Source organism: Thermothielavioides terrestris, chromosome 2, assembly GCF_000226115.1.
Source record: "Thermothielavioides terrestris NRRL 8126 chromosome 2, complete sequence".
Lineage (NCBI taxonomy): Eukaryota > Fungi > Ascomycota > Sordariomycetes > Sordariales > Chaetomiaceae > Thermothielavioides > Thermothielavioides terrestris.
Window position 1 is genome coordinate 2769908 of NC_016458.1, and position 15290 is coordinate 2785197.

The following is a 15290-nucleotide window of genomic DNA, read 5'->3' on the forward strand; positions in this document are numbered from 1 at the left end:
AGGATGCCCCGCAGCGGCTGAGGCCGTGCCGAGAAGCGGGTTTGCAGGGTTGCAGGGCCGCAGATCTTGGCGCCGGCCCAGGCCCCGCTTGCGATTTTTGACATGGATGTTGGGGGCGTTCCTTTCAAGAGGATTCCAGGGTCTGGTGCCGATAGTGAGCGGGGATGGAGCAAAAATATGTCCTCAAGGGGGGGTGTGTGTAACGCCAACGCTATTCCATACAGAGTAACTATAACAAAAGTTAGTACGTCGACACGACACAAGGTGCCCGCATCTTTTGCACGAAAGCGGCAAAATGCGGACTATCACGGGACTATCGCAGCCCCTATCACAACTTGACCATCTGTACTAGTGTACTGTGGAAGAAGGGCGCCGCCGCTGTTGTCAACAAGCCTTGGAAAAGCGGCTCCTCCTCCGTGGCACTCCATCCTCTCGGTCGGTGACCCGATCGAGGGAAACCCCGCAAGCAGGGACAGGAGAACAGGGGCGGCATGCAAGGCTATACTAGAAAGCGTGGCGGCTTGCAGGAGATTGTGTTGAGAGAGTGCCGATGCAGGGCATCCGGATGCAAGCCGGTTCGTCGACTCCTGCAAATCACGGTCGGCCGGGTCCTCCTGCGTGGAGAAGCGAGCTTGACAGCAGGCATGCATTCACCAAGGCCGCTGGGTCACTATGTCCACTCGTTAACTACACAGTAAGGTAATCCGCATATACACTACACTACACTAGTTCAATAACTGTTAGTCTTAGTTCGTAGTAGGGTGCTGTGCAACGACCTTCCTTTCGTGGGTTTCCTTGCGAAGATGAAGAGTGCGACCACAGTACGGAATAACTAGTGTACATACACACAGACAACTTCCTCCGAATTTTCGTAATGTACAGCGCCCCAAGGAGCGCGACCAGCATTTTGTACGCCGCTGCTCCATAATGTACAGGTACATACTCACACATGCACACAAGCACATCCACAATCATACCGACCCCTCACTCCCCTCCGTCCCTCACGCTCCGCCTGAACTCGGCCTCCTCCGCATCATCCGGGTCCTCCAGCTTGTCGGCGCCCAGCTCCTCCATCAAATCATCAAGCTTGACCCGCCTGCCGCCCTTGGTGCGCCGCTCGACCGGCGCGTGGCCGCCGGGGTGGCGCTCCCTCGTGCCGACGATGCCCAGCTTGGGATCGACCTTGACGTCGACGACGACGGGCCTCTTGCGGTTGGCGGCGGCGGCGGCGCGGGCGCGCACGCCGCCGTCGTTCGGGGCGGGCCCGCCGCGGCCGAGGCGGACGGCGCGCACGGTGCGCGTCTTGGCGCCGAGCGCCCACAGGTCGCCCCAGGCGGCCTTGCGCGCGTCGTGGTACGCCTGCTTGGAGAACGACTTGGGCACCACCCAGCGCTCGATCGTGCCGGCCGGCGTGCACAGGTCCAGCGTGACGTGCCCGCGCCGCTTGAGCGGCGCCAGGATGTTGCGCGGCAGCGAGAGCGGGTGCGGTGCGTCGGAGCTGGTGGCGTTTTCGTAGCCCGCGAAGGCCCTGTCTGCGGCCTCCTTGCCTTGTAGGAAGACGGGTGCGCCCTGCGACGACGGCGCCGTGTCTGGCTGGGCGCCTCTCCGCACCGCGAGGTAGCTGAACCTGATGTCTTCATGGCTGCGGTGCGAGGCGCCGAGGATCTTCTGCAGGAAGGGAGGCCGGATGTAACGCTGGCTGAAGTGGCAGAAGTCCTTGCGGCCTTGGCTGAGGCCGGGAGTGAGATACATCGGGCACTTGCCGTGGTTGGTGCACGGCGCGATGATCATGCCCGGCTCGCGCACGCGCTCTGTTTCCGGTTGGATCATCTCGGCGCGCGGCTGCGTCGAGGGCGGGATGATGAACTCATCGAGGATGCGGTCGCGCACGTTGGCCACAGCCTCGAAGCCTCGCGGGTGTCCCTTCTCCAGCACGATGAGCACGCCGCCTTCCGGCGAGAGCATGGTCCAGAGATTGTCCAGGAGCTCCTTGCGCTTGTACTCCTTGTCCAGCGGCATCAGCAGGTGAGATGCGATGATGATATCAAAGACTTTGCGCGGCGCAGCCCCGCCGCCAGAGTCGAGCTGGCGTTCCGCTGTTTCGACCGAGTGCACGTAGTTGGGAAGACGAGGTAGGAAGGTCGTGTTGTCCAGGAACCGGGAAACGCGCTGTCGCAGGTTTTCAGAGCCCACAACGACGGTCTTCTTGCCCGGAGGCTCCCTGCCCTGGACCTCCCCCTTTTCCCGGAGCACATCCCAGGCGGCCTGTTGCACCTCCTGCCACGCCGCCAGCGCCGCGCCGCCCGCGCCGACGTCGAGCACGCGGGGCCCGGTCCCATCGGGCCGGGTGAGGAGTCCCTTCAGCCACTCCTCGCCGAGGCGCTTGCGCACCTCCACCAGGACGCTCCTCACGGTCGCGTAGAGACCCGGAAGTACAGCGGCGAGGTAGGCATCAGCTTCGATCTGCGACATCCTGTGGTGGCCCGCCTGCATCAGGATCCCCTTTTGCGGCAGGTTGGCTCTGGCCGGGGGCGTCGTCGGACCGTGAGGCAGGCCGGGCCCGCCCAGAGCGCGCTCGGCAGCCGCCTTGACGTGCACAATGTCGGTCCTGGCAAGCAAAGCGGTGATGGGCTCGACAAAGGTCACTTTCGGAAGCTGTACCGTGCTGGGGTTCGTCCTGAACTGGCCCATCCTGGTGTACGCGTGCAGCCGCTCTTGTCGCTCGTTAGGCCGTGCGTCGTCGCCTGGCAGAAAAGTGGCATCCGGCTCGCCCTCGTCCTCGTCGATCTCGTCTTCCTCGCGCGGCTCGTCCTCCTCGATGATGTTCTCCTCCTCATGGATCTCCTCGGCCGGCAGCAGCGAAGCGGCCTCGAAGTCGCGCTGCAACTTCAACAGCGCATCGTACTCGCGCTGGTTGTTGGCTATCACATTGAGGTAGTCGATTCGGTCCCCGCTCGGCGGAGCAGACAGGTCCACTGCCTCCAAAGCCTCAGCAGCTTCGGCATCCTCTTCATCAATCTCAGCCGCTACCTCCTCTTCGGCCTCGATCGCAGTCGAGCGATCAATGGTGTACTCGACCTCCTCCAGCAGGCCGTCCTCCGTCTCTCTCAGCAGGGCATGCTGGCCGTTGGTGTCCGCCCCGCCTCCTCCACTAGGAAAGGGAATGCCAACATCCTCGGGCCGCGTCTCGCGCAGCGGGGGCCCGTACAGTCTCTCGTACACCTTGTATTCCTCGGGCGACAGGTAGTCGGGGGGCAGCGTGTTGCCGAAGGTCTGCCTTGCCTGGCGCACGATCGTCTCGATTTCGTCTCTGGAGGGGGGCGCGGCGGTGCCCGGCGGCTCGGTACTCGGCGGCTCGGCGCTCAGGTTATCCTCTCGTGTCGGCTCCTGTCGGGCGGGCCTGGTTGTCGAGAATTGCCTGTTGGAATATGCCCGCCAGGGCCGGGCTGCAGACGCGGCAGGCGCTGCATGGGAGACTGCTGTGGGCGCGTGCACGCGCCGACGCAGAAGCGGCTGGGACGGCCGGGCGCGCGGCAGCAAAAGGGCATCGTAGAAGCTCAAAAGCTGTGCACGGCACCCCGGGCACCGAGTCTGCATTTTGCCGGCCGAGATCATGGCGTCCGCCGTTCGTTTGATGGAGTGTGCAGAGACTGGCAGCGGTGGTGGCGAGAGCGGTTATTCTTAAAGAGGTCCCGCCAAGACTAATTTCGGAACCTACCGCTTACAAGTATTTACAAATTGCCGCGAGGGAGCGGGGTCGCCACGACTTCGAGCAACATCAACAACGAAGAATTGCAAAGACTCGTAGCAACAACTTTGCGAAACCTCAACCAAATTGAAAAAAAAGAAAACGAAGTTAACCCACACCCTAACCTTGACCCTCACCCTAACTATAACCCTTACCCTAACCAGCGGGAGGCTAGCGCCGCCCCCTGTACCCCCGGCGAACTAACCCGTGGCTAACCTGTGGCGATAGTGCAAACCCCTTGGCGGTCTTGGCGGGGTACTGACGCTGTAAAAACATTGCCGACAATTGGCCGAAATTAGTCTTGGCGGGACCTCTTTAAGATCCAGCGGCGAGAGCAGAGTTTCAATGCTGGTGTGGGTCCAGCTTGGGCTCGTGGGGCCAAATTCACAATCAAACCACTCCACACACCACCAAACTGCCACACCCCTCGTCCCCACATCGACCCCCTGAGGCGGCAAGCAAGATGACAGCAGACCACCGCACTGTCATAACTATTGCATTCACTGGAACGAGAGATAATTGAAACTCCCATAGAAACAAAGACACAAGACGATGCTCAAAGTACAGACCCGGATACCTAGCAATGAACGCCCTAAACTCCGTTACCTTCCCCCCGCAAAAGCCCGGCCCGGTCCGTCAGGAGGCGCCCAGGTCAGACAAGGTCTTGAACCCAGGACGGCCCGCCGGTCGAGTCCCACCGGTCCTCGGCGGTGGAGGCCTGTTCTTGTTGAACGGCGAATTCTCGGCCGCCTTGTAGGGATCAAGCTGTAAACACGTCAGCAACGGACAAAGTCCACCCAGGAGGGAATTAGTTAGGGCCAAACCCACCGAGAACAGCGACCAAAAATACAAGCCAAAAAACCCAATCAGCGCCTCCAAGAATCCGCTCAGAGACCAACTAAACGGCCTCGCGACCGACGCCGCCCCCCTCGCAGCGGGCGCGGAGCCGCCGACGCCGCTACCGCCCAGCCTATGCCCGGTGCCCGAAAACGCCGCGCCCGCGGCGCCGCCGGGCCCGGCCGCCAGCTTGACGGCCTTCTCGACGGCGGCGATCAGGGCGGGCGGGTTGGCGCCCTGGATGGTGTCGACGACGGCGCCGGCGCGCAGCACGAGGAAGGTCGGCATGGCCCGCACGCCGTACTGGCGCGCCACGTCGCCCTGCGCGTCGACGTCGACCTTGCAGAAGGCCACCCGGCCCGGCTTGGCGTGCTTCGTCGCGAGCGACTCGAACGTCGGCGCGATCATCTTGCAGGGGCCGCACCTGAAGGAAGGTGGAAGAGCGTGTTAGTTGGCGGGGGAGGAGGGGTGTACTGGAGGAGGTTCGGGGGGTTGGGTTGGTATGTGGTTCATACCAGTCAGCGTAGACTATGGTCCCGGAGATCGCGAGGTCAGTGGACGTCAGTGGACTGGGATCTTACAGTTGCACTGCGGTGCAAGTGGCGGTTGCCCCACGGAGCGCATGGGGAAGGGGAACTTACAGTCGGCAACGACGACGGTGTGCGAGCTGAGCGTCTGGCGCCATTGCGCCGACGAGGTGATACCGATGATCGTCATGATATGGCGGGTGTGCAGTGCGAGCTTCGCGGGTGGCCCGACGGTGTTGAGCTGTGAATCTTGGAAATGCGATCGCAATTGTCAGCAACTGACCCACTGACGACATCCCTGAAAGCTGGCCAGATCGGCAGCAGTCCAGAATCAAGAATCAAGAGCAAGGGTTAGGGTTGATCACAAGCATGCCCCACTCCTGTTCCCCTGTCTCTGTCAGACCCTGGAAGGCGGTCGAGTTTTTGGATGAAATTCTGCCAGCCAGTCTGCCGCCAGCCAAACTGCATTCAGTTCACGAGACCCCAATTCTTCACAAACGGCCATTTGCAACACAACGCAACGGACGTTTAAGCTTGATTGATAACCCTCTTGCCGTTGGTGTAGCATCAGATCATCTTTTATTATGCCGCCTTCACATGAACACCGGTCAAAAGTAAGTTTACGCCTGGTCTTCTCGGTTTGCGAATGTGAAGACGAGGAAGAAGATGAAGTTGATTGTCTGCATTTTCCGAGCAATAACTGACAGAGCCCGCAGAAACGCCGGCTAGACACCGAAGATGGCGGCACTATGCCGAGCTTCAAGGCGCCCTCCCGGTTCCGGCCCACCGAGCCCAGGGAATGGACTGTCTCCGTCGCTGTGCCGACGAGCATAATCACCGAGTAGGTCTTTATGAATCTCAGCCCCACCAGCCAGCCAACCCAGAGGGGACTGCCATTTCCTGACTTTCTCGCCAGCTGCGTCACGCGGGAGCAGCGGACGACCAATGTCGGCCGCGTCGCCCGCGCCCTGGCTATCTTCTCGGTCGACGAGGTCGTCGTCTTCGACGACAGCCCGGTAGACCAGCGCATCAGCAACGCCGACCCAGACGCCTACACCGGCGATGTCGACCCAGCACACTTCATGGAGCACCTCCTGACGTACCTCGAGACACCGCCCTTTATGCGCAAGGTCCTATTTCCCCTGCACCCGAATCTGCGGTCTCAGGGTCTGCTACCGAGCCTGGACATGCCGCATCATCCACACAAGGACGAGTGGCTACCCTATCGGGAGGGCATGACGCTGGAAACGCCGCCAAAGGGAGGAAAGGGGTAAGCTGCCCGGGTCCGGCTGCTGTGGTGCCTTGACTGACTTGTGCTGACCGGGCGCCCAGGACGGAAGTGGATATCGGCATGCCTAGCACAGTGAGGATCGCCGAGTCGATCCCGCCGAGGACGCGGGTGACGCTCAAGATGCCCGACGACCAGTACGGCACGCCCGAGCCCGTGCATCCCGCGGCGCCGAGGACAGAGGCCGGCTATTTCTGGGGCTTCAGCGTGCGCAGGGCCTCCTCGCTCTCCAACGTCCTCACCGAGAGCCCGTTCGAGGACGGCTACGACATGAGCATCGGCACCTCGGAGCGCGGCGTGCCGCTGTCCAAGGCGTTCCCCAGCTACGAGCCGGCCAACTTCAACCACCTGCTGATCGTCTTCGGCGGGCCGCGCGGGCTCGAGTTCGCCGCCATGAACGACCCCCAGCTGGGCGAGATGGGCATCACGGGTCCGCGCACCAAGGAGCTGTTCGACCACTGGGTGAACGTGCTGCCGAACCAGGGCACCCGGGGCATCAAGACCGACGAGGCACTGTTGATAGCCTTGACCGGCCTAAGGAGGTTGTGGGATAGCAGCTGACCTGTCTGCCGGAGAGTTCCTGACCCGGTACCTATCAGCCTTTCAAACGTTCTCCCACCAGATCAAAGTGGCGTTTTTGAGAACACATAAGGTTCAATAAAATGGTCAGGGATTTAGACTCAAATGTGCTGGTTTTCTAGAGTCCGTCTGGTCAAGCATCCTCTCCTTGGGATGGGTGGATTTGGATGGTCTGCTGATGGTTTCCCCGGGCACGTGTTCTCCCCGCTGTCCTGCCCCTTTTTTTCATCCGCACTCTGACGCGCCTTCCCGTGCCCCCAGCCAGCGCACCCCTTTCCATCTGAACCCGGTCCCCTCACACGCTTTCCCACAACCTCGCTACCTGCCATTGCGTTATAACGAGTCCCGCCACGCAGACTTCCACGGCCCCCCTCCCCCAAATCAACGGACTACCGACTAGGTAGTCAAGCGATTTTGGGTGGTGAATCCGTTGAACTCAGCAACCGAAGGCGTCTGGTTCTGATTACCCAAGAGTTGTGGCAGCCATCGCCAAACGTCAACCGGCCCGGCGGTGATGTTACTTTCCGAGGTTTACGCCTTCCCGCCTCCTTGCACGCAATCTTCATCCCGAGGTTTATGTGTCGACATGAGTAATGAGTAATCATGGCACACGCTGCCTCGGACCCCCGTCAGCATAACGACACACCCCCCTCTCGCCAAGCTCACTTGCTTGTTGGCTCGACCCCGCAAAACTGCAGTTCCAGCTGCAGCGCCGTCAAGTATCCCGGCAAGCCTCGCTCTCCCTTTCTCTGGCTCAGCTTACGTGCTTCACGCTACTGCGGGATTCTGTGCGAGAGTGTCGTGTGTAAGTCGCCGGCCGTGTATGCTCGGAGAGCAGGGACGGAACAGGAAAGGATAGGCTAGCGATGCCACAGTTCCGGTAGAGGATCCTGATGGCGCGGTAAGCGGCAGGAATAGCACGGTTGCTGCGACAACACGATGGTAAGTCCGCGCGGATCACTTTCCTAGAAGAGACACGGCCATTGACCTTGGCGAAGCAGTTCCGAACAGAAAGCCCGATCCTTCGAGATGGGTAGCAGTTCGGTAGTCACACCGCGTCGTACACTCGACATCAGCATTCCCGGCGGGCGTGACAAAGTGAGCGGGCTCATCACATACACCTGCACGTGAAGGAGGAACCATGCAGCTGGATAGTGGTGCGGGGGCCATCCGTCCAACCACGATCGTTACACGCCTTCCTCGGGCCCTGGCATGGATGCATCACGGCACAGGAGATGCTTGGGTCAGGCCCCCAATCTCCAGTAACACACCCGCACTCTCACGCACCCACACCTCCAGCCCGACGAAACGGACCTCCGAGAAGCAGAACCACAAATGAACAACTTTCGGTCCGTTCCAAAACGCTGGATATGTACGAAGCGAACCGAGCTGAGGCTGACACCGCCGGGCAACATGCACGGCTGAATCCCTCTGCGCCAAGCGCTGGTTAGTCAACTTAGCTGAAAAGCAGTCTCCATGCACGACTGACAGCCATCCGGAGACACGGGCCGCATTCCCTCTCGCTTGCGCCGGGACTGGTGCCAACAGGTCGACAAGCAGCAGCAGCAGCAGCAGCAGCTGAGGGGCCCCCAAATGCTTCGCCTCCTCTCTCGCCCCAGGTTTGGCTCCGGCGCAAAGGCCAAGGCTCAAGGGGGTCCGAAACACATGCGCTGAACTGCCGGGCCTGTCACGTTCGTGTAACTAGTTCGGCTCCGAGTTGGTGTTCAGAGAGCGGGAAGATGCAGTTCGTGGCCGCGGGAACTGGCCCGATTTGCACTACCAGTACATGAAGTCATGTACATGCCAGTCCCTGCCCTCTGGGTTACACATCACATCAAAACTGGGTGGGCTCGAACCGATGGCGGCCAGACAGGAAGGGAACCAGCCGAGCAGGGGGGACTCGTGCGTGTCAGCAGTAGGTCAGGTAGTTACCTGGTGTCCAACCGCCCAACTGTCCCGCCGGAGCGACGGCCGGCACGACCCTCACCGCCTGCCCTCGGGTACGTGTACGGTACCCAGTTGAGGGCAGAGGTAGCTCGCCCACTGGCGTGGAAACCACAGTTTTCCTTATCACAGGAACTAATTTGTCCGATATTTGGCGCCGGAGAGAGCTTAACTAGTGCTTACGAACCAGGTTACACAGGAAGGAAACGACAACCCGACCTGCTTGGCTATGTGAGCGGCGCCCTGCAAGGATTCCAGTCACGGTGCAGTTGCAGGTTGCGGTGCAGCAGGGTGTGTTACACAGCGCGCAGCCTGGAAGGTTCTGTTCCATGAACTGGGCAACAAGGGCGGTGGGACGCGCGGCTGGGATTCTGTTCCTTGCTTGCCCCAAGAGAGGGGAGAAGGAAGTTGTAGGGGTGTATGTAGGTCCGTTGGGTGGGTGTCCCTCTTCCGCCCCTGCCCATCGGTAGCCGTCGCACTTCGCCTGCTTGTGTCACCCTCGGATCCCACTCATGCGACGTGAACTGCCGTACCAGACATGGCAGCGTCTTGGCTCGGGTGTGGGGTTGTGCTGGTCGTTCCATTCGTCTGGAGCTCTGGGCGGTGGGTAAGGGGGGTGTGGTAATTGCTGATGATTACTCCAGTGAGTGCTCGTGCATGGCAACGGGACTTATCGTTGTCGCTCCGGAGTCCGGTGTCTGATGCAGCTTCGAGGCACCGTTGGTCAGCTGCTCTGCTCACGAGGGCATCAATGCTCCGAGACCTTACTCGCTTGTCTAGTGCGTATGTGTCCATGTAATCCGGAGAGCAGCCCTGCGGCTCGGCGGTCGAAGCGCCTGGATCCCACAGAGCTGGGCGGCATTGGGGGGCCACCGGGGCCGGTCGGAGGGATAGCATGGAGCTCGGCATCCTCCAGAGCCATACCCCATGTCCGCTTGATACCCGACCTTCTCCTAATTATCCAGGGGAGAGGCACGGAAAGGTGTGCCCCGTTTCGGCCCCGAATGACGCGGCTGCTAGCAGCACCGGCGCCGAAGCAAACGAAAATGTCATGTTCGGCGGCAAGGCCAAGAAGTCCTTCGTGTTCTTCGCCATCATTGCCTCGCTGTCTCTCACCGGCCTCCTCTCGGCCATTGAGGGCATCATCACCCGCAGCGCCCTGCCGACCATCACCAACGACCTGGGCGGCGGCAACCTGTAGATCTGGGTCCCCAATACCTACTTCTTTCGCCTTCATCGCCACGCTGTCCCTCTTCTCTTCTTCCAAGTGAGCGACTTCTTCGGTCGCCGATGGCTTCTCCTAGGCATCTCGCATCTATCCACGCATCCCAGCCAAGTCTCCGACCAGCGCTTCATCCCTCATAAACGTTCGAGCGAAATCCTCTCCATTCCCCTACTCTGTACATGTGCTTGCTCATCCTAGCTTCTGTCTCTGGCGGCTAGAATTGATGATTCAGTAATTGCTCATTATTAATTCCTGAATATCAACGTAGTCCTCCTTGGCAGGCTCCGACCAGGCTCTATGCCACTTCCTTAAGCGGCACTGGTGAGCAAATGCTGCTCACCTTTAAATTCAATCGCCTGAGTCCAGGTGATCAGGGTGAGCCGTAGGCGCTAAGGCGTCCTGTAGGAAACCCCCGTAGTCAAAACAACCGATCTCTGAAGGAAAATAAGCGTAATGGGAGCCCGGAGGTCTACCTAAGCAAAGGAGGACAGGCCTGCCACCTATGTTATCGAGAAGGCAGAGTCCAATGCTACGACTGCCACCCTCCTTACCTTGTAGTCTTGCACTGAGTCCCCGATGCGGCTCCTGTGCGGGTGCGTTGTTCGGACTCCTTCACTTCACCTTCATTTCCTCATAAGTCTCCTCTGGGTCCTGACAGATAAACTCCACCAGAAGCAGCGTCTTGGTTAGAACCAGTAACCAGATGAATTTTGCTAGCTTTAGACCCCGAAAGCGGTGGCGTTGCCGCAGGACACCCGGCTAAAGGGGGACACAAAAACAGAGAAACCCATACTCGCAAGAGCACAAAAACAACATGACGCCAAACCTCCTCTCATCAACTCCCAGCCGAGTCTCTCCCTTCACCCCCCAACCAACCACCCACCCTTCCGTTCCTTGAGCTGCTCAAGTAAAAGAAGGCGGCACCCTCAACCCACTCACGACCGTGTTGTACACGCCCATCACGTCCTCCCCCGTCCCGCTCTCGGCATGCAGATCGATCTGCACCCACGCGGCATGCACCATCCTCCGGACGATCTGCAGATTGCCCAGCGGGCGGCGGGCCAGGCCGTCGCGCAGCGCGTCGCTGACCACGCGGCGCTGCGCGTCCGTCCGCGCCTCCAGCGCCACGACGAACAGCGGCCAGGGCCGCGAACAGCCGGGCGAGGAGCGGCGCAGCAGGTCGAGCGCCTTGTCCACGAGCGCGAGCACGGTCGGGTCCGTGGGCGGCGCGGCGCGCGCGACGCGCAGCAGGTAGATGTGTGCTGCCAGGCGGTAGAGTTCGGCTTGGCGGGTTTCTGCGGATTCTTCGGGCGGGAGTCCCGCGGCGGGCTCGTGTGCGTGCTTGTTGTCGTCCGCGTTCAGGGCGGCGGAGATGCGGTTGGAAGGGAGTTGGGTGAGGGCGGAGAGCTGCTGCTCGAGGGAGTGGATGGTCGCGAGATGGGATGGGCTGAGGTGGCGTGGGTCGGTGCGGTCGTGAACGGCGTCGACGATCTGGCTGAGGAGGACGAGCAGATGGAGGGAGCAGCCTGTTATGGGAAGAATCTGAATTGGGGCCGGTTAACATACGGTAGGGAGACACACCGCATGGAGCGAGAGAGAGGGAGGGGAGAGAAAGAGAAGATCAGGTAACGAACAATATGCCGCATCGGCGAGAGCTTGGCTTTGGAAATGATTTTCTCCTGCTTGGCCAGCTGAACAAGCCGGGGGTGTCTGGGATACCAATGCCGTTCGCTGAACTTGTACAGCGTGTCGTGGTAGAAGATCCAGTCGAGGATCAGGGCCGGGTCCCCTTCGTACGTCGTGTGTGGGACGTGGAAGAGATTCAGAATCTTCTTGCAGCCGCAGAAAAAGATGGTCCAATGCAGGGGCGAACGGTCAAAATTCAGGGTCTTTCAGAGACCATGTTAGCCCAACATGTAGATGTCTCGCAGGTGTACGTTCTATTACGACGTACCTCGAAGATGTTGAGCAGCATGCTGGCGGCCATGGCCCGCAACGCCTGCGTAGCCTCCAGATCCCCGGCGGCGAGCCTGCCGATGACGGTCTGCAATGCGCGCAAGGACTTGGTTTGATGCATCGCTGCTGTCTTGTGCTGGCCGAGGTGCTGATATGACAGCCCGGCGATGGCGTGTCTCGCCGCCAATGCTGAGGGCGTCTCGTCGGCCAGCGACATCTTCATCAACAGCAGGTAGAGTTCCGGCATGTCATTATGGGCAGATGAGAGGATGCGGCCAATTGGGCTATAGCCTGTGCCACCGCGGTCATTTGTTAGTCCTCACCACGGTATGTAGATGTCGCGTAGGAAAGGTGATGTAGGCTAGTTGTGTACCGTAACCAAGGCGAACTGCCTACCCTTGGTGGCGAGAAAGGGGTCTAGTTGTGCGGTAGTGGTAGCCGCAACCCCCAGCGGAGACGACGGTCTCAACAGATTGTCTTTCCATTGTTCTGTTCCCGTTCTGATTTTAGCCCAACGAAGCACACGTACAAGAAGGAACAGAAACCCAGAGCCAGGGGAAGCTCACCCAGATAATAATGCGGCTGACTACTGTCCCAAACCTGAATGTCGTGAACCGTGGCGTTTACAAACTCTAGTTCCCTGGATTCTATAGGTAGGATACGGTGCTGGTTGCCCTGCGCAGTTCTACGTTGGTCATCTCCTCGCGGCCAGGACAGCTTGAGGCCGTAGCCCAGGCACTTGACGCCCCGTTGCCGGCAGTTGCTGCACGCTGGCTGCGTCCTGTCGCAGGCCGTCTTCCGTGCTGCATATCAGGGTAGCCACGGTAGCCACGGTGTTAGTCATTTTCAGTCATTCCTAGGTTCTTTCTATCCCCGCCTCTGTTGGAGACTTTAGTGACAATGCACTCACTGCGACAGTTCCAGCACCGTTTCGGCTTCGTATCGATGCGACGGGTGGACTGCGTCATTGAGCCGGCGAAGATCCCAGGTGACAGTCCGTTATCTCCGAAAGTAGATGAGTAAGGTATGGGGAAAGTTGCGTCGCAAAAAGATGCCCCTCGACGTCGGTGTCTGTGACTCGACGACGCACACTACCTTACACTGGACTCGAATTTTTGAACGGTTACATCGGCGCAAATTAGTCAGCGCGTGTGGCTGGCCCAATGTTTTGCCGGAAGGATTTGGGTCTACTGTGTATGTTCTCGGACCGTGGCCGCCTCTGCAACGACTTCACACCATACAAGCGGCGCCAGTGACGGACGTCGGAAGCCGTCGCCCATTCTACACGTGTACTGTACATACTTCGTTCACACCCATCGAGCTCTCCGGAACACGTCTTGCTCGTTCGCGATGGAGGTGAATTGTCGGCGCCAAGATCCTGTCCCCTGTCTCGGGACCCCGAACTAACTGCATCCGACCTTCGAGGCTCGGTATTGGGGCGGTTGGTTCCAGCCAAGGAGCAACCAGCTCAGTGATTGGTGCCCGTCTCCAAGTGACATGGCCGAAGTTTGCGGCCCAGAGTGCGCTGTTCCTTTCTCTTGCCTCGGTCTCCATCAATGAAGCCTTTGCGCAAGCCGTGTAGGAGGGGTGGACAGCATGACTCTCGCCTCGCTTCTCCAGTACATACTCAATGTTCTTGGCGTCTGCGCCATTGGGTATCTCTGCTTTCTCGGCCTGCTCGCTATTCCTTTCTTCCAGAACCAGGCCATCTACCTCCACAGCGTGAAGCTCACTTGGTTCCAAGATATCAGCATCGCCGAGCAATGGGGCTTCCTCCGAAACCAGGTTACCCCCTTCAAGCTTAGGACGCCGGACGGGGTGACACTGTATGCTTGGCATATACTCCCGCTCGAACTGTACCGTCGACACGAAGAGAAGCTTGTCCAAGAGCCCGACGGCGTTGCGGCCGATATAACGGACCGTGTCTCCTTCCAGCTTCTACGTGATGACCCTGAGGCGCTCCTCGTGCTCTATCTCCATGGCGCGGCAGGCACACTTGGGTCGGGATGGAGGCCGCCGAGCTACCGGGCCATGTCCGCCGGTGCACCGGACAAGATTCACACCGTCGCTATCGACTATCGCGGATTCGGATCTAGCAGCGGATCCCCGTCCGAGCAAGGCCTCTTGACGGACGCCATCACCCTTGCCGAATGGGCAATGCACGAAGCCCGAGTGCCGCCCTCGCGTATCGTCGTATTTGGCCAGTCTCTGGGAACCGCAGTAGGGATTGCACTAGCGCATCACTACGCCATGAAACCCGACCCATTGCTCTTCTCTGGCATGGTCCTGGTTGCCCCTTTTGCCGACGTGGAGCTCCTGACTGCAACCTACCGCATCGGTGGCATCATCCCAATCCTTGGACCGCTCTCGCCTTTTCCTCGCCTCCTCGCCTTCTTCAACACCCTGATCCTAAGCAAGTGGCCGAGCAAGGACAGGCTCGCGGCTTTTGTGCGAGAGTGCGAGAGCATGTCTGGCAACGACCCCAAGTATCACATCACCATCATCCACGCTCAAGACGATTACGATATTCCCTGGTCTCACAGTGATCAGCTATTCTGGAATGCCGTCAGCGCGTCGCTGCCAGAGGGGATCAGCTTTGTTGACCTGGAAGAAGAGAAAGCGCAGACGAAGAGGATGCTCGGCCCAGCTGGTTGGGTAGCGGAGCATCGGACTGCGAAGGGTCTCGCGAGGGAGGAGATCGCCAAATGGGGTTTACACGACAGGATCATGTCGTATCCTATTGTCAGCCTCGCTGTGTTGAGGGCCTTCAAGAACCGGAACAGTGAATTGTCGAGTCAGTGATAGAACAGAGCACAAAGGCTAATTCGAGACATTCAAAGAAAGACATGCAGGAAATGGGACGAAATAGGAGACACGTGGCGAATTCAAAAATTATAACGTGTTTGTCGCCAATTACCCACCACGGTTGAAAGCAGCAGAATGTCTCTCCCCATCTACATCCTGTGAATCATGGCAGGAAGCGGGACTTGGGAATGTCATTTCCATGACGCGCTGAGCACCGTACTTGAGCATCAGGTTCCTCTGCCCGCTGTAGTTGCCGTCAAATTCTCGCCCATTTCCAGGAATGCAGCCTGAGTTCGGAGCCTCCGGACAGACGGAGGGAAACTACTTCCCAAGATCAACGCCTCTGCCGTCGCAAATTAGCAACATCGAAATTTTTAGGCT

At 59.6% G+C, this 15290-nt stretch overlaps 6 protein-coding genes across 6 annotated transcripts; 3 read left to right on the plus strand and 3 right to left on the minus strand.

Moving 5' to 3' along the window:
- Nucleotides 1-674: 674 nt before the first annotated feature.
- On the minus strand, nucleotides 675-3819 carry THITE_2112758 (uncharacterized protein). The gene has a single exon (XM_003651897.1). The coding sequence runs from the start codon at nucleotides 3595-3597 to the stop codon at nucleotides 985-987; it is 2613 nt and encodes an 870-aa protein (XP_003651945.1). The 5' UTR covers nucleotides 3598-3819; the 3' UTR covers nucleotides 675-984.
- A 565-nt stretch (nucleotides 3820-4384) lies between these two features.
- THITE_68045 (uncharacterized protein) lies at nucleotides 4385-5475 on the minus strand (the record flags this gene model as incomplete). The annotated part of the gene is made up of 2 exons (XM_003651898.1): nucleotides 4577-5475; nucleotides 4385-4513 (listed from the first exon to the last, which is right to left on the minus strand). The coding sequence occupies exons 1-2, from the start codon at nucleotides 4991-4993 to the stop codon at nucleotides 4385-4387; spliced, it is 546 nt and encodes a 181-aa protein (XP_003651946.1). The 5' UTR covers nucleotides 4994-5475.
- Nucleotides 5476-5564: 89 nt separating this feature from the next.
- Nucleotides 5565-7021, plus strand: THITE_2112761 (uncharacterized protein). Its single transcript, XM_003651899.1, has 4 exons — nucleotides 5565-5726; nucleotides 5842-5953; nucleotides 6029-6382; nucleotides 6445-7021. The coding sequence occupies exons 2-4, from the start codon at nucleotides 5862-5864 to the stop codon at nucleotides 6959-6961; spliced, it is 963 nt and encodes a 320-aa protein (XP_003651947.1). The 5' UTR covers nucleotides 5565-5726; nucleotides 5842-5861; the 3' UTR covers nucleotides 6962-7021.
- Nucleotides 7022-9818: 2797 nt separating this feature from the next.
- Nucleotides 9819-10124, plus strand: THITE_152897 (uncharacterized protein; the record flags this gene model as incomplete). Its single annotated transcript, XM_003651900.1, has 1 exon — nucleotides 9819-10124. One exon carries the CDS (start codon nucleotides 9819-9821, stop codon nucleotides 10122-10124), a length of 306 nt encoding a protein of 101 aa, XP_003651948.1.
- Nucleotides 10125-10981: 857 nt separating this feature from the next.
- THITE_2112764 (uncharacterized protein) lies at nucleotides 10982-12735 on the minus strand. Its single transcript, XM_003651901.1, has 5 exons — nucleotides 12671-12735; nucleotides 12478-12593; nucleotides 12103-12395; nucleotides 11783-12037; nucleotides 10982-11690 (listed from the first exon to the last, which is right to left on the minus strand). Exons 3-5 carry the CDS (start codon nucleotides 12349-12351, stop codon nucleotides 11052-11054), a joined length of 1143 nt encoding a protein of 380 aa, XP_003651949.1. The 5' UTR covers nucleotides 12352-12395; nucleotides 12478-12593; nucleotides 12671-12735; the 3' UTR covers nucleotides 10982-11051.
- A 932-nt stretch (nucleotides 12736-13667) lies between these two features.
- THITE_2112765 (uncharacterized protein) lies at nucleotides 13668-15041 on the plus strand. The gene has a single exon (XM_003651902.1). The coding sequence runs from the start codon at nucleotides 13701-13703 to the stop codon at nucleotides 14904-14906; it is 1206 nt and encodes a 401-aa protein (XP_003651950.1). The 5' UTR covers nucleotides 13668-13700; the 3' UTR covers nucleotides 14907-15041.
- The last annotated feature ends 249 nt before the right edge of the window (nucleotides 15042-15290 follow it).